This window comes from Melanostigma gelatinosum, assembly GCF_949748355.1.
Source record: "Melanostigma gelatinosum genome assembly, chromosome: 18".
Taxonomy (NCBI): Eukaryota; Metazoa; Chordata; class Actinopteri; order Perciformes; family Zoarcidae; genus Melanostigma; species Melanostigma gelatinosum.
In genome coordinates, this window is record NC_136651.1 from 12,388,740 (window position 1) to 12,410,258 (window position 21,519).

Here is a 21,519-nt window from a genome sequence, read left to right on the forward strand (position 1 = left end):
GAGGATGCACAGGACAACCAGACTGGTGTATAATAACTTTTCAACTGGACGGTTTTTATTCAAGACATTAAAAAGTAGTGTTTTGATCGTCAGAAGAAGGCAAACCAAAGGTATCGGATTAATTATACGTCACGTCGAATGTAAACAGGCTCACGTCATGAATGTTAGCTTACCTTGCCACCGAAAGGTAATTGTGTGTTCAGAGTCGAAGGGTGAACCACAAAGCTTCTCAGATTCATCACTTCATGTTTTGGAACTTCGGTGTCCTAATTTGTAACCCGTTAGTAAATTAAAAAGGGTTATCAATATCTCAAAGTGAAATGAATTAACGTGATTCAGTTTTGGTAGATGTTTTGTCACGGATTGCTGGACTTATGCTGGCTCACAGTAAAGATGTAGTTCTCGTTCTCAACCTTTTTTCCTTGTGACCCCTTACATTTGTAGAAATGTATATTTTTCTGTTTCTGTTAAGCTTTGCTTGGCACCCTAAAGTTACTGCGAGTCCAATCCTGATCCTCTGAAGACGGCTGCTTCAGAGTGGCGGCTGAAACTGTATCCAGGCCATTTGTCTTCTTGAGGCTCTTATTTGCTGAGCAAGCACTGGCCTTCATGTTCATGAAAAGCAGAAGAAATATACTGCGGTTCGGGCTAATGTGGCGGATTAACAGTGAAATGTAAAATACATTCAGTGTGATCGACAGCTTCAGTTCAGAAATGTCATGTTTCAAGGTGTGGCACATGCCAAGCTTTTGTCATTCCTCTGCCCACAGCCCTTACTGATCAGCATGTCTTCCAGTTTGTCTCTAGGGTGTTTGAGCAACCTCCACCCTGAAGCAGCATGTGTTGTAAAAGCTGCTGCTCATCTCCAGCAGAGAACTGGTCAGGTGAGAGTCTAACCCAGGTGGGAAAATACTGTAGCTGCTGGAAGATGTAGTGCTTCGGTGCAAACTACATCACAATTTCCCCCGCAAAAATATAATAGATAACACCGATACAAGTAGTTTCTATCTCTCTCATACACACACACACACACACACACACACACACACACACACACACACACACACACACACACACACACACACACTCTCTCTCTTCGCCTTCCTCAAGATCAAGGGTTTTCCACTGAAAGTGCTCCAATGTGACTGAGACTATGAAACAATATCATCGTCCTCTTCGATGGATTCCATAACGAAGTGTCAGTCAGGATACTTGCCATGACAATCACCATGTATTGAGTTTGGTGGTCATGTGATGCTCCAGACCATTCTGTCCAAGCGTTGCACAGACTTGTCTTTGAGCACAGCGCCCCCCCCCCCCAATCTTCCTTCAGAAGGGAGTCAGCTGTGCACCCACAGAATGCATTTTCTTTGACAAGCAAGGCTGGGTTACCTACAGGGCCTCGGGCCAAAGTAGTACAGGGCAATTACTTTGTGCTTTTTCAATACATTACAAAATACCTTATTTGTTTGCCTTTGAAAGTGGCTGTAAATGCAACCTTCAACACACAGCTTCATATTTGTGTTACCAAGCTTGTTGGGCTCCATGCCATTGCCATTCCTGTCCCGAAGCAACATTTCAGATGATGGTTTTTATTTTTCTTTATATGCAGGGCAGACTCCGCCCACCCAGCCCTCCCCCCGGCAGACGCCGGACTTGCGAAGCAGCGAACCCAACTATTGGCCGCAGTGACTGAGAGGTATCGGGAGTAACGATACATGAAGCCGACTGTTAACTTCAGGCTCTGTACACCACGCAAAGTCGGTTTACGTTCGTTGGCGATGACTACATCGGGGCCATTGGATCGAATGGAACTCTGTGAAAGCCTCTTGACATGGGTAGGTGGTCAAACATGAAGTTCGGGGGTTTATTTCCACTGACAGACGGTACTCTGTCTGCTAGCTAGCGTACGAGGCTACTCCTAGCTTGATGAGCTAGCGGCGGTAACGTTAGCAGGCTAGAGGAAAATGACACACAGGCTCACGTTGGTTACGTATACAGGCCAGCTGTTTGCTGCTTTAGCTGCTGATGTGTTGTCTGCTAGCTGCCAGGAAAGCCTTCTACCCAGCCATGAACACACATTTGGTTCTAGCCCTGTACAGTCTGGTGTTTAGCTCGCTCAACTTTCTAATGCTCTGTGTGTTGTAACGGGGTGGATTTGATGGCAGAATCGTTGGCCTTGTTATGGTTTATCGCTTTCTTAGCAACGTCTTTTTCCTCTGGATTGAGCATACAACGTTACAGGTTGGTGTCTGAATTCCTGCCATTGTTGCCCAATGTATAATTATGTCCGATCTCTCGTCCCCATTGCTCCTGATTTTTAAAAAAAGAAAGAAGTGAAATACAGGATCGCATCCTTGGCTTTGTAACGATACCCTAAATATTTGTATGGATGTGTAAGCAACCAAGTGGAAAAGGGTGATCAGATCAGGATCACATGATACATATTTTTAGCATGTTTGTGTTGTGGACACAACACACACATCTGAAGAAACGTCGACAGTCTCTTAACTGTAATGTTGACTGTTAGACAGGGAAAAGGCAACACTAATACTGACTACATCCTTTGTGATGCTTCAACCTTAATCACACACATTACTCAGATGTGCACAGAACTGTGAATGGATCGGCTGACATATCATTTGATTGAATCTGTCCATGGGTACTTCCATGTTTTCTACCATACACGACTGGCTCAAATGACAGTAGTGCATGCTGAAAACATGCATGTAGGGCTGGTTTTAGTTAGAGCTCAGTACAAGCCCCTTACATGTCACACACATAATCATACTTGAAATCAATTTGTGAGATTGAAACATCAGTTTGTGTGACATCAATTTAATGAGACATGTACATTCATCTCTGATGCCTCCGCCTCTTGTTTCCTTTCTTCATGCTCCTCGTAGTGATGTCGCTGGCAAACATTCCTCACATACCTGTTAACTGTGAAGTCACACCACCGAGTGTGACCGATTGTTGCTGACGTGCATGAGGCTGTACCTCTTATGAAATAGCAGTGGAGATATCAAGGCAACTGTCTAGACTTTAGTATCTGCTTCGTTTTCTGTTACCGTCAAAGTTGTCCATGATTGGCACGTGTGGCATTGGTATGCTGGTCTTCCTTTTGGACGCGTACAATCAAAACAATGAGCTGTTTGATATGCTGTATGATGAGACCTAATGTGGACATTATAGTTGAGAGGTAAAAGTTTCTGCTTCCCTTTGATCGCTCGTCCTAGTCATGTGACACAAGTGTTCTCCACAGCTAGTCTCCTTTCCAACTGTTTCCACAAACGCTTCCTTTTTTGACATCAGTCCGTCCTGTCTGAGTTTTGTCAATCGTCTAGTTAAGCCAATATTTCTTTTATTATTGCTTTGGGTCTGTGTTTAAAAAAAGAAGAAGAAAGAAAACAGTAATTTCTAATAGATACGAAATTCAGTTTACGTTATATTTCTAATGTTTATTTTCTATTTCATGGCCCTTTGCGTGCTACCACGTACTTGTTGTTATTGTGCATGTTGACTCAGACAGCTGAAAGGGTATTAATAGAAAATGCAGCTTTTGGTGAAGCTTTTTCTCTGTGAAATTGTTCAGGTCTCACACACTGTCAGACATGAACGTCTTTCAGTTAAACTCAACTTAGCCCTCTTATCGTCCCTTTAAGCAGATTGCGATGGATGATGTGATCAAAGCGGACTGACTGTAATCTGGGAACATGAACCAGAACCTCAAAATCCCTCCGATCACATGATTCTCTGTATCCAGATTAATTGGTTTTCAATCATCACATTGCAGCTCACACACACAAAGAGTGGGCATTAACAGACACTGTGCAGATAAAACAGTACAGTATGTTATGTGGTGTATGCTGCTTTATAATTGAAACAGAGCTGGCAAAAAGGGGCTTCTGTCACAGACAGCCAGTGCCGACACAATGTCCTACACACAGCATAAAGGAAGTCACCAGCACTGCTCCACTGTGGCTTTTCAGGAGACATCACATGGGCATACATTCTGGTTAAAGGCTTTGTATTCCAGCACTGTTGGACCTCAACACATGCCTCGGTTTAATTTAATTTAGCACTGTTGCTTACTTATTATTGTGTTAGTATCCAAACACAGGAAGTCAGCATGTAACCCACTCTGCAAGACAACTAAGCATCACAGGAAGGGTGTAGACTTGAGTGTGATGTGTCGTATACGTTTTAGATTGTAGTTTCAATGTGGCAGGGTAATTGGAGTGGGTCAGGTATACTTCAGTCTCTGGTAACCTGTGTTATGTAATCGAGGGGGGGGGATTGTTCTGTGTTGGCTCTGGGCCAGAGGTTGGCTTTAGCTGCTAGCTGTCTACTGATACACAGAGAAGCTTTCTTATTGCTGCTTGGCTTCCTGAAAAAACAGTGATAGCTAGTTCGTGGAAATATGAATAATAATACAGATGTTTTTCGATCAGGTGCACCGAGGGTGTCCTCTTGTTGACGAGTCAGTTATTTGAAAGCTCTCACAGTCATTCAGGACAGTACAGCTTTGAGAGGAGGTTCCCGAGAAGTCGATTTCTGAACCACTTTAGGATATTTAAAATGTTTTTGTTGTTATTGGATCAGTTTACTCCATGTTTAAAAGTGGAAGGGCAACATTAAGGTTCCCAGTTAAGCAGAGGTTGTACACTTGATGTCCAGTGGAGAATCTAAATGAAACATTTAGGTTGTCTGAACTTATCAACTGATTGTGTGTATTGTTTTGTGTCATGTTGACTTCATGCCATGTGAAGTGTGTCCTTGATTGTATACCGTGTCGAATGTCTTCTTGATTACTGACCTCTGGCTCTGCTAATGAGGGATATTATCGAGCACTCGGAAGCGTTGCTGCTCAGATTACGGCCACGCGGTCATTGGAGATGTTCTTGCATCGTCTTTATTTCAAGAAGAAATGTTCTACAGCCAGTAGTTTAATATTAGTGGACACAACACCAAGCAAATGGCATATTATGGCCTACCCAACACTTGTGGCTGCTTTTCACAGGGAAATATTGATACTAGTTTAATGTCGAACACAATGACGAGCTGAAAATGTAACCGGATGCATTAACGTCCAGCTTGAGTCTCTCTTAAAGCCCTCTGCTCTGTTCATTTCCACCCAATAGCTTCATGTGGAGAGCTCCGTCAGGGTTCAACCTGTGTTGATAGGCGGTCTGAATACCTTGTCTGTCGCCCTCTGCTCTTGGTAAGTCTGTGACTCGGGGCTCGAGAGCTGCATGTTGAGCCACGTAATGAAAAGTGAGACCGACGGAACGACGTGCAGGCAGAATTGAAACCTTGTCATTTGCCTTCTGTCAGAGTTCCAACATTCCTGCTCTCAATTTCCCCTCCTTTTGGCATGTGGACAGAAAAATATGAACTTGTGTGTCTGGGCAACAGACTTTAAGCCTGGAGGAAAGTGATAAAGAAGGATATCAAGGATGGAAAGGGAACAATAACGTGCCAAGTGAGAATAAAAGGATCGGGAAAAAGAGATGGAAACGGAGCCAGAAGGACGGGAAAAGTTGGGAGAAATTTAGCAGGACTCAACACGTGTTTGTCTGTTTGTTGTTTAGATCCAGACTTTTGGAGTGGAGGCTCCATGCAAGACAGTAGACGACTTGACGGGCGGTATCGTCATGGCCCAAGCTCTACAGAAAATGTAAGTTGTCCTTCGTCCTCGGTGTATGAGAAAATGCATCTGTCTAAAAAAGACTTTTCTTTCTGTGGTATTTTACATTGATGGTTGCATGTTATGCAACATTATATGTTAGAATGTACAGTAAACATAATGAACGTATTGAAACATTCAGTGAGACTCCGTCACTGTCGGCCTTTTTCTCATTCAACTTCCCTTTAAGCACTAATCTCTTGTCCGTCTGAATTTCCTAGAGATGTAGTGTATTTCAACGAGGCTTGGATTAGTAGAATCAAACCAGAGGTTGGGGACAACTGGAGGTTAAAGGTAAGAATACGTTGTAGTCGTGTGTGTGTGTGTGTGTGTGTGTGTGTGTGTGTGTGTGTGTGTGTGTGTGTGTGTGTGTGTGTGTGTGTGTGTGTGTGTGTGTGTGTGTGTGTGTGTGTGTGTGTGTGTGTGTGTGTGTGTGTGTGTGGTTTATGTTTTGTTAGGCCAGTTTCTTCTTTTTCCCCCGTTAGCGAATGACATAGCAGACTTTTCCAAGTTTGAATGAAACTTCTACATAAGCTCTCTCTCTTGTTTCAGATCAGCAATCTCAAGAAAGTTCTGAAAGGCGTCCTAGACTATAACCAGGAGGTAAGAACAATCTACTGCAGGGATTCCCAAAGTGTGGTCGAGCTGCCTCTAGGGGGTGCGCGAGAGGAAAAATGTAATGGTGGTCGAATGGTGTAATAATTAATATTAAATATAATATTCACAAAATAAAAAAAAAGATTGTAACAGACTGTCTCATGTTTGTCGTTCTGGTGTTGACGATGATATGTCCCTTGAGGGTTGCCGTAGCGAAGGCGCAACCCCCGCCTCTGGCCAAAGGAGAAAACAATGATAAAGAGAGTCGTGGGCTGATACAAGATGTCTAATCTCCCGACTCCAGTTACTACTGTATGATAAGTGCCCTTATACACCAACCCAAGACGCTCGGTTACATGAATTATAAAAATTCCCCTTGTAAGATTTAAATTTAAAAACGTACACTTTAATAAATAAATGCACTTCAGCTCCTGCCGCCAGTCTGTCTTTTACGTACACTAGCTAGCCTAGCTTGTGCAGCTAACCTCAGCTAACAGCTAACTTCATTCATTCAGCAACATTCATGCAAATATGATAAACTGGCTGAAAATCGGGGAAACTGTCAGGTGGGACATCTGAAGCTATCAGTTATAAAAGAGGAGAGAGAGAGAGGGGGGAATCGGAGGCGAGAGGTGCGTTGGGGAGAGACCGGGAGAAGAAATCTAACGGGAGTCAGACGAAGATGAGACGGAGGAAGGAGGAAGGGATAGCACAGACAAATCGGAGCACATATGCCCATCGCGGAGTCGAGGTAAAAAAGAGGAAACGAGAGAGAGCATCAGACTGGAAAAAAAAGAGGAAATATGATAAATGATCTGTGTCTGGGCTTCACTTGGATTGCCAATGCAGATTGCCCAAAGCCACAGTGCGTAGTGTGCAGTGAGGTTCTGGCTAACAGTCTGAAGCTCTTATTTACGTCGCCACCTGAACACCAAGCATGCCAGTGCAAGTCAAAAGCCCCTTACATTGTTTATATCGAAATTGGAGGAGTTACAAAACAGCCAAAAACAACTGCAGTCTCATTCTATGTGTGGTTGATTGTAAATTAAATGTGATGCAATCTGCCTCTGAGCCTGTGCGTGTGTGCTCGCCATCCTGATTGGCCTTGTGTAACTGAAAGTTATTGAAACTTTGTTGCAGTGTTTCAGGGCGTTTTGTTTGCTTTGTTCTGATTCAGGGATCAATATGATACAATGTTGCAGTTGCCCCTTTGTTCGGTTTGTGTTCACACTGCAACATTTAACAGCGGACTAAATATTGTAAACAAACGCCATGCGCGAGCAAACTGTTCTCTCATTGGTCCGATTTCTATGCGGCTATAAATAGGCTCTGTTGCTTCTTTTTTTTTTTTAAGCTGGGGGTGCCTGAACCCGGTCGGGATGTAGAAGGGGGTGCGCGGCCTAAAAAGTTTGGGAACCGCTGATCTACTGTATTCATTTTGATTTGATCAGTACCGAGCATCCACAGTACACACAGTGTTGCTCGTCGGGACAAGTTGTGACTGCAGGCACTATCCTTAAATCCTTTAGCACCACCACAGGCCACGATTATCCAGTTTTGATTGTTAAAATGCTTTTTGTTTCCCGTCTAGATCTTAGGCCAGCACATTAACGACTTCACGCTACCAGATGTCAACCTCATTGGGGAGCACTCTGACCCGGCAGAGCTTGGGAGGATGCTCCAGCTCATTCTGGGCTGTGCTGTCAACTGTGAACAGAAACAAGGTGCGCGTCCCGTACTCTGTGTGCGATGTGTCGTCGGAAAGCAATGTTCGGTGATATCGCAATGCTGATGCCAACCGACTCAGAGGCTTGAATTTCCCTCCCATTATTTTGTCTACTTCTCTAGAATACATCCAGACCATAATGATGATGGAGGAGTCGGTGCAGCATGTTGTCATGACGGCCATCCAAGAGGTGAACTATTGTGCTTTTCACAATAATTGATCGATGATGAGAGTAAGGTGATCAGATTTGGTTGTCATCATGAGTGAACCGAGGCGTAACACGTTTGCTGCCGTGTACACGTAACGTCTTCCAACCCGTAAACCTGTTTTTGTGTGTTCCTGCAGCTGATGAGTAACGAGACTCCAGTGATGGGAGGGACTGACTCCTATGTGGATCTAGACAGACAGGTATGGAGACTATAAAAGCTCACCGTGGTGCTTTTTATTGTCTATTTTTATTGTCTGTTTTCTAACGGGGCCATCAAAATACTCTCAGATCAGACAGAGTTTAAGTTTGAATGTAACTTTTAAGGTAAAATATTGAACATTCACACATCAAAGTCTTTAAACTCGCACACAGACTCCCTCCAGTATCTGGGTTTTCCACTGAAACCTCAACACCAATGCCTTTACAAACAACGTGATCTCTACCGATGTTACACCCTCCTCCTTTTTGGCCACAGACCTGTAAATCAGCTGAGTGTTTCAACAAGCTGGCATCAGCACAAGCGCCCTGCTGATGAGCCTCAAAGGCATCTCACACTGTTATTTGGGGTAAATGTTTGTTTAGTCCTCGGCCCAACATCTCCTTGAGGTTATACATGTTTGTTTCTTTAGTCTCATCTAAGTAGACGGTACATTGTGTGGAAATGAAACAATGTGCAGGGTTTTTATTGTTTTCTTTTCTTTTGTTTCTCAGCTGAAGAAGACAGCAGAGGACCTGAATGATGCTTTGTCTACCAAGGAAGAGATTGCCCAGAGGTGTCGTGAGCTTGACATGCAGGTTGGTTTCATGCACCTGTAATCCTCCATGTTTTAGGCTGTTTGACTGCTGGTCGTAGACCTCGTCATAGCACAGAGTTCAGGTCAATGGACCTGGTGAGGTCAGTTAGTTGTCACAATGGCACATTATTTAAAAGTGAGTGTGTGAATAATTCACATTAATACTGTTGGATAACATTATTATATGCGGCCGGTCATTATGAGAGGACTATTTAGGTCCATGTCTTCATGGAATGACAATCATATAATGTCCAAAGTGTTAACAATATTGGTATTGTTAAGAAAATACAGCTGTGAATAATTTAGCTGTTAAGTGTCGGGCATTGCTCATTAGCCTTGAGCAATTATAACTGTGCAATGATGATGCAATGTGACACTGAAAAGATGAATGAGCAGTAACTGCATATTTAGCAGGAACGTATTCAAAGTATACATACGAATAACTAACTTTAATTCACTTTTTTAGCTTTATTTTGTAACTTTTGTGTCTTGACTGATTGTGTTGTACTTCTTACAGCTATTTTTTGGTTGCACTTTAAAAGCAGCTCCCTTTTTTTTGCATAATTACACTGGAACACATCTGGTTGGACTCTCCTATACTTATGTGATAACATGTTGCTAAATCTTCATAGCATATGATCACAATGAACATATTGATTTCCATTTACTGACTAAAGACACATATTGCAGAAGAAATGGAGCTGTGATTTAAAGGGTTACCTGCTCTCCTGTCCTGAATCGGTTTCCTCTCATTTCCTCACTATTTCATCACTGTGTGCCTTGCTTTAAAGGCCCTCCATGTCCAAGAGGAGCGTGATAGACTGAGGTTAGAGTTTAATGAGCTAGAAGAGAGGGTAAATCCAACTTTCTTTTCTTTCCGTCTCTTTTTTCCATCCATCCATCCATCCATCCATGATGATGATGATGATGTGTGTGTGTGTGGTGTGTCTAATAGTCCTGTTTTTTTCAGTCTGCTTGCAACAGCATCCCCCTGTGGAATCCAGATCCCCCTCCTACTAGTTATCTGTGCATGTGTGTGTGTGTGTGCACACGTATGGTCCTCATGGGGCACACCAGCCACAACTGCAGTTTGGTGTGGGTGTGTCAGTTGTCCCCTCTTCACTGATTATCCTTTGTCTTCTTCCCCTTGTGTGTTTCATTGCTCTCCCACAGCAACAGTAGACAGAGAGGGGGAAACCCAGGAAGGAGTCTTTTCTTGGCAAAACTGTTGAATACATGTCAAATGTTACAGATATCACACGTACTGTATATTATTAATATGTGACGTTCCCATTTTTTTTTTTCTGAATTAAAAAAAAGTGCACATCAAGAACCTTTTTATCAAAATAAAAAAGGACTCTGGCTGTTAACTTGATCCTGATTATTTATACCGGGTTGAGAAGTTAATATATGTGGTAATTGCGTAATCTTTTCATGCCAGGCAAATATGTTTCTATTACCTCTTAACAAAAACATTAAGACCAGTTCCTGTGTTTTGAGATGCAACAGTAATGAATTTCTGTCATTCGTGGCACATTTAAAAGCACAGATCAGCTTCTGCTTTGCTTGGTGTGGAGTTTGATGCCCGTCTGTCACGCTGAGAAGGCAGCATCAAACCATATGTTGCCCTCTTTGGAGTGTGTTGCTTTGCCCCGTTGAAGTGTTTTTGGTGTGCGCTTGCTTTGTTACCAGAAGCGATGCTGCGGTATGATAACCTAATGGATTGAATGCCGTAAAGAAAATGCTGCGTTCACATATAAGTAGTTTGAGAGATACAATTTGAAGAACTAACTTATTTCCTTCTCTGCTTCTCTTCTCCTTAACATTCCATCCCTCTATCCTCCATTCCACCCCTTTTTTCACCTTTCCTGTTATCCAAATCCCGGTCTATCTCACGACTGGACCCGTGTCTTCCTGCCCTTTCTGGTTTCTCTTTTTGCGTTCCCATTCTTTGCCCTCCTGTTCGCTCGCGTCCCTTCCACAGGTGGCAGCCCTGCAAGAGGAGAAGAGCAGTTTACTCGCAGAAAACCAGCTCCTGATGGAGAGACTCAACCAGTCCGACTCCATAGAGGACATCAACAGCCCTGCGGGACGCAGACACCTCCAGCTGCAGACACAACTGGAGCAACTACAGGAAGAAACTTTCAGGTATGGAGTCGATGGAAGGAGAGAGAGAGATGAATTGACTGATGCTGGAGTCAAAAATCTGATTTTTAAAGATGATTACTGCTAATTCTCTGTAGGTTGGAGGCATCAAAAGACGACTACCGCATCCGTTGTGAAGAGCTTGAAAAGGAACTTGTGGATGTGAAGTCACAGAATGAAGAGCTGGCGTCTCTGGCTGATGAAGCGCAGTCTCTCAAGGACGAGATGGATGTCCTCCGGTAAGAAGGGGATGCAGAATCTTGGCTCTCAACACACTTGAGAGTACCGGAGTAAAGCAAACTAAACGCTAAACAAGTGAAGAGATTACAAATGCCAAATGGAAATAGAATGAAGGGCCCGTTGTTTCCCTCCCCAGGCATTCATCAGACAAAGTGTCAAAGCTGGAGGGCACAGTGGAACACTACAAGAAGAAGCTGGAGGACATGGGTCTTCTCAGGAGACAGGTACACAGACGGCAGCAATAACGCAGTGTCCATATCTTATTTCTTTTACTAATCACCGAGTGTTATTCTAACAACTGGCAGTATTTGTGTGTCCGAGTTACAAACAAATACAGTTTACATTTCTGTCGCTCTTTCCCAGAATAAGCTTCTGGAGGAGAAGAACACGGTGTTGATGCAGAGCAACGTCGGTTTGGAAGAAGAGCTACGAAAGGCGAACGCCACCAAGGGCCAGCTGGAGACATACAAGAGACAGGTAAGCAACCAGCGGCCATGTTGACTCGCATGGAATGAGGCTTGGCTTGATGTACCCCAACTTGTAAAGCTGTTATTATATAATACTCACACACGTATATTTTAAGAGATAATGTATTTCCATTGTCTGCCCTTTCTCTGCACAGGTGGTTGAACTTCAGAACAGACTGTCGGAAGAGTCTAAAAAGGCAGACAAGATGGAGTTTGAATACAAACGCGTCAAAGAGAAAGTGGACTCTCTACAAAAAGAAAAAGATGTATGTACAATTCATTGTGTTCATATAAGAACTGGTACCGTATTCTTTTTACTCTGCAAAAAGTGTGCCTAACTTTGCAATGTATCATTTTGTTCTACAAGTCAGACCAAAGGCTGTGCATAACTTTCACTCCAGTAACTAAACGGAGTTACTAGACTGCGCGCTGTCCCTACTTGATTGACAGATGCACATCTTTTGGCTTCATTGCAAACCCTGCACTATTTCTCATCATATTTTCTGCATCACGCGTTTCTCTCCCTCTGTAGCGTATGCGTACGGAGAGAGACTCTCTGAAGGAGACGATTGAGGAGCTCCATTGTGTCCAAGCCCAGGAGGGACAGCTCACATCAGGTACAATGGGGGGGGAAAAAAGCATGTGGCTAAATACGAATAGCTGAGCTGAGCTACGATGCACTTGGTCACGCCTAAATATTTGGTGTCACCCTGTACTCACGGTGCTATCTGTTTGTTAAAGGCTTGTTCCCGATGGTCAGCAACGACGGCTCTGACTCACTGGCTGCTGAGATCACCACCCCAGAGATTCGGTATGCCACTTAATCAGACTGTGTGTGTGTTCACTCTGTAGCCATATGGTTTCTGGGCGGCTCTCTTTTGCTCTCTCTGCTGTTTTGAAGTGGATGATTTTGGCTTTAAAAGAACCGCCTCTGTAGCGAGTTACGTAACAGTTGTGTGTGTGAGTTACATCAGCCTGACTGCTGCTTTCCAGGACGGCTGGCTTCTCTGCCGGCAGCATATTGTGCCTGGATTATTTTTCAATGTGCGTTCACCAAAGTACATATGGATTTACTTTGAAATCCTCTTAAAGCTACGAATGGGGGAAAAACAAAACAGTACTTAACCCAGTCCAGACTAATTATTACTCTCTGGAGGTAAAAGTAAGATTAAACTGTTGTGGCCTGAGGTGATGTCATATCCTGCAAGCTTGCAGAGGTAGAAGTTAAATGTTGCAATAGCAGTGTGTCATGTGAGATATCTAAAGAGAATAACTGGTAGAAATACAAAATTGATGATTCATGCTCACTTGTCAGTTCAGCACCCAGCAGGGAGTGTGAAGACTGAACCAGGATGTGCCTTTTTTTGACAGAAAAGCGCCTGTGGCTCAGTTTCCTCTAAACTATAAAACAGCATGAACAACAGCTGGAATTTAGTAAGTCTCTCACTTTCCTGCAGGGTAGGATTCCAAACTCCACCAAAATCCGGTCCTGTCGCTGTAATATTTTCCCAATCAGCTGTTTTTTGGAACCTCTTCTCTCGTCTTCCTTTCTCTTCCCTTTGCGAGCCCAGCGGCTGTGAGTTCATCTGGAAACATTCAGTCAGTACTTTAGTTGGAAAAGGAGTCTGCAGCCACGCCCTAAAAAAAAACACAGGAACCAGGAGACAGACTGTGCTCAACACTATCAAAGGACAGATCCGAGACATAACACATCTTATCTGTTTGGCGGGGGAAGTATCTCAAATGCCTCTGCCCGTCTGTCCACCTTACAGTTGAAGGAACAGAGCGAGAGTGGGCATCTCAAAGTGTATATATTTATATTTTTTGAGGATGCACTGTTGGTCAGTCTGTCGGCATTACAGCAGCAGTACAGTTGTCTCGTTGCTGCAAATATTTTAGTGTTAACGAGACTAAAGCAGCAGGTGTGTTGCATCTATTTGCATAAGGTGTCTATGTAGACTTCATTGAGTCCCCAGTGCTAATAACATCATAATGTCTCGCCTTATAATTACTGATTGCTGCACAGTTTGTGTGAAATAGTAACTTGGGACAGATGTGATAAATATACAGAGAACAATGCATGCAACAATGTGTTCTCACCAGTGGTCTTTGTTTCGGTAAATATCCTGCATACTGCTTGTGAGTACAGGTATAACAATCAATACTTTCTTTGATCAGTGTTGTTTGGAATTAATACTGGCTTCGGTGCCAATGTGTTTTTCCAGAGAACATCTGATTCATCTTCAGCACGAGAACAAGATGCTGAAGCTGGCCCAGGAGGGATCAGACAATGAGAAGATCGCTCTGCTGCAGAGTCTACTGGAGGATGCCAACAGAAGAAAGAATGAGCTGGAGACAGAGAACAGGTCAGCAGGGAGCACAGAACCCGGAGCGTTTAGCAGCGACCGCAAACAAACTGGAGGCTGACTTATTTTTCTGTTCTTCTGTGTTCACTGTCTTATTTTGAGGGCTGATTGTGTTTCCCTGTGTTGGTTTTATTTGTTTAATTTGTCGACACTGGAATTTGAGTGGATGACCTTTTAGTCGGCAGCCTGCTGCTCTGCTCATTGCTGTGTTTGAACTTGTTTGTCAAACTGGTCTTTTGTGCTTTTTCTTATCAAGGTTAATCAATCAGCGCCTGATGGAGGAACAGGGTCAGGTGGAGGAGCTGCACAAGAATCTCCAAGAACAGGGTTCCAAAGCAGATGATGTAAGGAACGATACGTTTGTTCTGCTTTGTGGAGGCATAACTCTGATACCAGCTGAAATGTTGGCCAACAACATCATGGAAACCACAAATTCCCATCAAAACACACTTAAACAAAGATGTTCGACAAGACTGCAGTACACCGATCCTCTTGAAGGCTCACGGTTTTGACATTTTATTTTAAAAAGTAACATTAAAAAGAGAAAAGGCCAAATGAGTAAAATTAACATAATTAACCATCTGTCTTTTATTACTGACTGTCTTATTTGTAGTATTGTGACCACTTACTTTCATTGTTTTTAGAAGCAGAACAGTTTATAAAAACAAGTAAGCAATATGCAGAGAATAGAAATAAATATCTATATTTAATACATCACAATTATGGAGGAATGATCTAGGAAGTCCTTTTATTTCAGTGCATTTTTAGGTACCGCTCTAGTCGGTCAAGGAGCCGGTGTGTCAAACGTCGGGTGCAAAAAATGTGAAAGACACGTTGACAGATTATGGCGTGGATGATTTTTGCCTCGCAGTGAAATACTTGTGCGTTTTCTTTTCAAATAATGCTTCCACTCACAGACTATAGTAAGTATAACTTTGTGATTCCTGACACGTTCCCTCTCTTAGACTTTGTTCTTTCAAGATGTCAGCTGTTTGACTCCATGAAACGACTCACAATGTAACACATTTGCATGTGTTGTAGGATGACTTCATGCATTTGTTACACGGAGTTGTTGCACTGAAGGAGTAGTTGCTTTTTTTGCCAGCTAGTTCTTTTGGATTCTGCATTCTTCTCTGTCCTGTTGGCAGTAGAGAGGCGTCTGTCATCACTTCTTTGGTGTCTTCTTTGTGTCTCTCTAGAAACCCAGCTTTCCTCTTTCCTCCACGCCGTTTGTATTCTTGTTCAGAGATACTCTGCAGATTTCTGCTCTCTCGTGATTTTACAGAACAATCCTCGAATTGTAAACATTCTTTGTGATCGTCCAACCTGAAGAATCACTTCATCACGCAGCCCAAAGTATTGGTTTGTGGTCTGTTGGTTGCCTCATTCACCGAAATTCTAGATTTATTCATGTAGTTTAACACCACATGATAACATTACCCAAAGATGTTGTGCTCCACACTTCCCCCTGTTGGATGAGAAGGGACATGTGCAGGGTCTTCTTACGTTGTGGTGCCTTTAATAACAACTTGAAAGGTCCTTTTCAACGAAGCGAGAGAACAAGCCTGGCACACACACGTGTGGCTGCAGGTATACAGATGGACAAGACTGGAGTCTGCAGCAACTCCTGCATTTATCCAACAGAGTCTCTTTAAATGTTTCTCGTCTTTTTATTTTAAGTATATCTGTGGATTGTGTAGGTTGAAATATGTTATAAAAGATATCCTTTTATTTGTGTTTCTTTTCATTCAGTCATCCATCCTGAAGAAGAAATATGAGGAGCACATGTAAGTTCCCTGTTTTGCAAACTCAGAAATATGTTTACATATTAACAAAATGTCCTCTTCATTCATTTCTGGGATGCTTGATATGAAATAATCGACAAAAGCGGGCCTGAAAAACATGTTTTGACGTTGGTGCTTTGTCCTCTTCATCAGGGAGAAGCTACGAGAGTTGAACAATGAGTTACTGAAGAAGAACGCCTTCATCGACGACATAGAGCCCAAATACAACACCAGCTGTGAGTTTGAACTCTGAATGTGTGAAGTGCGGTCCTCTCTGACCACCTGTTGTTATCCTTTTAGAATGTGAAATGATTTAATGTGTGATGTGCTTCAGCTCAGTGCATTCTCGCAGCAAAGGACAGATTAACTAACAAGTAACTTTCATGTTGTTGCCTCTCAGCCCAACGAGTGGAGGAGCTGGAAGACGCCTTGAAGAAGAAAGATGAAGACATGAAGCAGATGGAGGAGAGATACAAGAAATACCTGGAAAAAGCCAAGAGTGTGAGTGTATTCATAGGTTTATCTCTTGCACGGTGCATTGTAACCAGGGAGGCTTGCTGTGGGTGTCAACAAGAAATTGTAACGTGATGCGATTTGAATGTGTCCGCTCCAGGTGATCCGGACCCTGGACCCCAAGCAGAACCAGGGTTCAGGTCCAGAAGTCCAGGCCCTTAAGAACCAGCTGCAGGAGAAGGACAGGATGCTGCACTCATTGGAGGTAATCAAGTATTAGAAGTTGGATGATCCGGTAAGGGAAGCGGTGGACTCAATTGGGTTAACCGGTCCCCTTTATAGATGAGCAGTCACTGGAGAAGGGCGCGTGTTTAAGTGTGTGAAAACATAAACAAAGCACCTGCATTACTTATTTGTGTGTGTGTTTTTGTGTTTTCTCCGAACAGAAAGAGATGGACAAGACAAAAACCCAGAGAGATTACGAGGAGAAACTGATCGTGTCAGCCTGGTACAATATGGTGAGAAGGACCTTCACAGCCTGTGACACAGTTTGTTGACGAGTGTCCTTTTTATATTGTGGCACACACTAATGTTCAGCTGGGATTTGTTCCCAAGAATAATACACAGAAGCCCAGCCTCTCTCTCTCTCTCGCTCGCGCGAATAATATGAGTTATATCTGTGAGTGATATAGAACCTGAAGCCATTTTTATGCGGAAATGCATAAACATTTGATAGTACCAGCTTCTCAAAAGCTAGAATTCCCCACTTTTATTGTAGAGAATTAAGTATCTTGAGGTTTTAGACTCCTGATCGGACAAAAAAAATACATTTTATTAAGTTATATTGTGCTCTTGGACAGTGATGGGCATTTTTCACATGTATAATTAACCAAATATCTACTTGAAAATGAAAAATATTATTTATTTTCAACTCGTAATAGTACAACGCTCACCCAAGGATAATTATTAGCAATAAAACATTCAATGAGGCACTGAAAAACAGACACAATATTTCAAAAATAATTGTCCAGAAATCATTTGCGTTCAGTTATTCCTTTGACAGACATAAATACATGTGGGTGGAATGCTATGTGGAAGAACAAAGTGTGATGTTTAGTCTGAATTTGAATGCCTTTAATGTTTTTTTTGCAATACCCTCTTGTAGTGTAGGCCAAGTGTTGCATGAAATGGTGTCATCATTTACAAGTCATGCAAGAAGGCATTTCAACCACCAGAGGGCGGCATTGCTCTTCTATCGTCGACATTTCCTGCGTTAAACATTTGATCGAGAGCTGGTGTTAATGTCCATGAGTTGTTAAATAGGAACTGATATTGTGTTTACGGTCATTTGCTTCCTTGTGCTTCACGATTACCGCACTGCTGGTAGCTGATTCTGTGTGTTGTGCTCCTGCAGAAGCTCTGGCTCACACGCTGCTATTGATTCTCCACCTCCTCGCTGTTATGTTTCCCGATGAAGACCATTAAAGGGCAATAATGAGACTTCCTCCGTATCTTTTCTCAGGGTATGTCTCTGCAGAAGAAGGCGGCTGAAGACAGACTTGCCAACAGCGGTTCTGGTCAGTCCTTCCTGGCCCGGCAGAGGCAAGCCACCAGCACACGTCGCTCCTATCCAGGCCACGTCCAGCCAGCTACCGCAAGGTAGATGGGGCAAGCAGGGCAGAAAACAAATAACGCTACAAATCCCCCGAACCTACACACTATAGACGTGCCCTTTTTTTTTTGAGGCACGCTATTTGCATTCATTTCTAATGGGACGTTCTTGTTTTCCTGCATTCCTTCCGCCTGTTGATTTTCTTTTTTTTCTTTCTTCTTGATCAGATCCCTGAGGTAGAGATGCCAGGCAAGGCTGCCCAAAATCTCGCACCACTTTTCTTTTTCCCTCACAAGGCATATTTTTTACCCTGACTCCTGTGATGCCGGGCTCCAACCCTTTTAACACCCCATCATATTCCATAGGGTCTGACTAACTACCCCAAAACCTCCTCTCTGACCTCCCTCTGTGGCAAACCTTTGTCACGGCAGGTCATTTGGACCCCGGAAGGCAGAGAAGAATCGCATCTTCTTGACAAGTCGCGGCCATTTCTGTTTCGAGGAACCGCTCTTGCCTGTTCATGCCGTATTCACGCACATCTCTACCTTCATCGGGTTTCTCTCTGTCCTGCGATATCTGTTTAAACTCTTACGATGTAGCTTTCAGCAGGCGACAGTGTTCAGCGTTTGAATTTAGTTTCTCAAATGGAGATAAGTTGCCCTCCTGCTGTGTCATGTTATATTTGTTAGTTGAATTTAGATGCACTATTGGGCAACAAATACATAGGAAGATGTATAGTCCGCTCATCTCATGTACATGTTCCATTTGCTTGCTAAATGGTCTTAATGATCTCTAATAGGACGTCATGATTTGGAAGAAAAACTGGTAACAGTGCGGCAATAATTGTGAGGAAAAACGTAAATTTACTCAGTTTTATCAGAAGTTGCAATCCTCAAAGATTTCTACATAACTGTGTTGACTGGTTTTCACTATCTTTCTTAAGGAGCCACCGTCAAGCAAAGTGGGAAATGCATCAGTTCATGTCGTTTCAGCTTCACCAGCATTCAGCAGGTTGTCTCAGACGGCACCGTACGTGCCGCAGTGTCACATTTCAAATGCATGCGCCGCAGTATTTGGTCGACGGCGCTCAAGGAAAATCTAGTCGTGAGATAGTTTTAGATCCCGGGGTTGAGACTTGGTTCGCAGATCGCCCCTTTCTGCTGATACGTCAACAACGAGAAGGTGTGTTTAACTGTGTAGCTCCGTGCTTCCCGTGTCACTTTAAACAGACATCTTGAATAGGTATGCTTGTTGCAGCTGTTCCTGTCCTTTTCTTTTCACCCATTTTTATTGTTCCACTCTCTTTTCATTGTCATTGTTTTTAAGCCACATGACGAACGATCTCTTATTAACACGACGGACTTTCAGAAGCCTTGGAATTGACCCTGTTCGTTTGCTTGTGTTTAGATCAAGGCCAGAATCTCAAGCTAACAAACCCCGCCGTCTGACCGTTGTCTCTCTATCTCTCTCTCTCTCCTCCCTCTCCTCCCTCAACAGCAATGTCACTGCATGACCTGCACACCAGTGAGCTGGCCAAGCCTTGAGTGGCCTGGCCCGGCCTGTCCTCCCCCCCCGGGCAGGGCTAGACTGAGGCCCGCGATGCATGAACTACCTGCCTGCCTACTGTTTGCATGACTTTGCATTGACCCGAGTCTGCGAATAACCGGTGCACCAGTAACGACAGCATGAGCACGCACAACCCTCTGCAGTGGCATGCGTTGTAACGCCCAGACAAGCTCAAGGAGGCCAGATACTAAACTCCCTTCCAGCTCCTTGCTCCTCATGTTCGCCTGCTCTCTCCTTATTCCCCTTCTCGCCTCTCCTCCATCTCTCCTCCCGCCACTCACTCTTCGTGGACATGCCTGCTTGTGCTTCCACGCCGCGTCAAGTCTGTTACACTTCAATGTATGTTAACACCAAGGACAGGGGCAGACCATAGCAGAGTAGTCTGCCAATCAAGCAGTTGATCTACAAATCTGCCTTTTTCTGTCATGTGTAACTTGACGTTGGCCGGCTGCCTCAGGATACCTCGATGTCATATTTCCACATATGTTTCTATTTACATGGGAGAGAAATATCTAAGCGTCATCGCCTGCAAATCAGTCTCCATAACAAAGAAACCGCGACCCATTAAACTTGTAGATGTGCGTCTCCTGCAGTGGTTCTGCCCAGCGTCTCTTCCACATGTTGCTAGATGGCATCTGAGAAGTGGTTTTACCTCAAGTATTAGTTAGTACAACAAGGGAGAGCGGACAGGGCATTACCGGGACGTCCTGGAGGCTTTTGGACAGATTGCAGTCGGCGCATAGGATGGCAAAAATAAGTGTTTTTAGAATGAATAACATTGTTACAGATATGCTTTTAATACGGTATAAAAGCCCCCATTAAGCCGACTTCCAGCTTTTCTTTCAATGGAATTGAATGTCCACCGAGCATCTGTTTCTACTATGTTGTCTGTTATTTGTCCAAGTAGCAAATAACCTGTCTAATTGAGCCAAGAGCAAGAGGCTCTGCGGACAGTGCATTTTGTCACACGTTTTATACATTTTTACCATAAAACATGGATGCTAATTTAATATAATGAAACCGCACATTAGCTCACGCAGGCTAATGTGCGGCGCATTCAGTTTGCTGCCTGGAAAGGGCTGACTATTTAAGAAAAACATAGAAAGGGAAACCACTGCAGCAGTCTCAAAGGATCCTGTTGATCACAGATCAAACCTTTATTCAACAGGCAGTTCATAGTAACCCTGCGTTCCTATACAGTGGTCTGTTAATGCAACTTAACGGAAAATACGTGATTTTGGCGTTGAGTGCTTACACATACAGTTTACAGAATGAGTTGTACGAGACACAAATGACAGTACCGGTAATAAGGAACCTGAACCTGGTGCTGCTGCAAGATGTACTGTACACTGTGTAGCCTTTTTTAAATGCATGTCTTATTTATATTTTATTTTCAGAGCGTTGTATAGGTATGTTGACAATTAGGGTGAGAGAGACTTAAAACAAAAACACACACCTGGAGCTAAGGATTTATGCATATTATAGGCATAAGTGCATACATTTTTCACAAGCGAGAGATTGTTGAATCCTCCAATTTTAATGCCTTTGTTTGAAATATGATATTTAAAAAAAAAAACAAGACAGGCTGGTCTTTTTAGGACTAAAGACAGCAAGGCATACTACCTTTTAAAGACCAGTTTTATTGTGTTATTTGAAAGAATTACAGTTTTTAATCTCGTATCCATACATTTAGGAGGCTTAATGAGGGCTTTTCTTCTCTGTACTTTCACCTATTTTACCCATAAATGTATTATTGCGTAACCTTGGTTTAATTCATGCCGTGCATTTTTATCTTAATGGCTTATTTATTCTTTCGGGCGCTTGCACAGCAGTGTTGTTACATTTAGTTTTTTTTACATCAGTAGTATTATT

General features: G+C 43.2%; 1 protein-coding gene across 1 annotated transcript; it reads left to right on the plus strand.

Annotated features, from left to right (window-relative positions):
* Window positions 1–1,703: 1,703 nt before the first annotated feature.
* On the plus strand, window positions 1,704–18,151 carry hook3 (hook microtubule-tethering protein 3). The gene is made up of 23 exons (XM_079289873.1): window positions 1,704–1,838; window positions 5,595–5,680; window positions 5,911–5,983; window positions 6,242–6,292; window positions 7,878–8,010; window positions 8,135–8,202; window positions 8,358–8,420; window positions 8,932–9,015; window positions 10,999–11,162; window positions 11,258–11,398; window positions 11,536–11,623; window positions 11,763–11,876; window positions 12,022–12,132; window positions 12,399–12,483; window positions 12,608–12,677; window positions 14,092–14,232; window positions 14,489–14,576; window positions 15,985–16,019; window positions 16,170–16,252; window positions 16,417–16,517; window positions 16,630–16,734; window positions 16,916–16,987; window positions 17,992–18,151. The coding sequence occupies exons 1-23, from the start codon at window positions 1,719–1,721 to the stop codon at window positions 18,130–18,132; spliced, it is 2,217 nt and encodes a 738-aa protein (XP_079145999.1). The 5' UTR covers window positions 1,704–1,718; the 3' UTR covers window positions 18,133–18,151.
* The last annotated feature ends 3,368 nt before the right edge of the window (window positions 18,152–21,519 follow it).

Excerpts from the sequence above, each read along its gene's own strand:
- hook3 (XM_079289873.1), top strand. The coding sequence starts at position 1,719 with ATGAAGCCGACTGTTAACTTCAGGCTCTGTACACCACGCAAAGTCGGT. Across the intron at positions 8,203-8,357 it reads TCATGACGGCCATCCAAGAG|CTGATGAGTAACGAGACTCC; the intron begins GTGAACTATTGT and ends GTGTTCCTGCAG. Across the intron at positions 16,988-17,991 it reads TGTCAGCCTGGTACAATATG|GGTATGTCTCTGCAGAAGAA; the intron begins GTGAGAAGGACC and ends ATCTTTTCTCAG.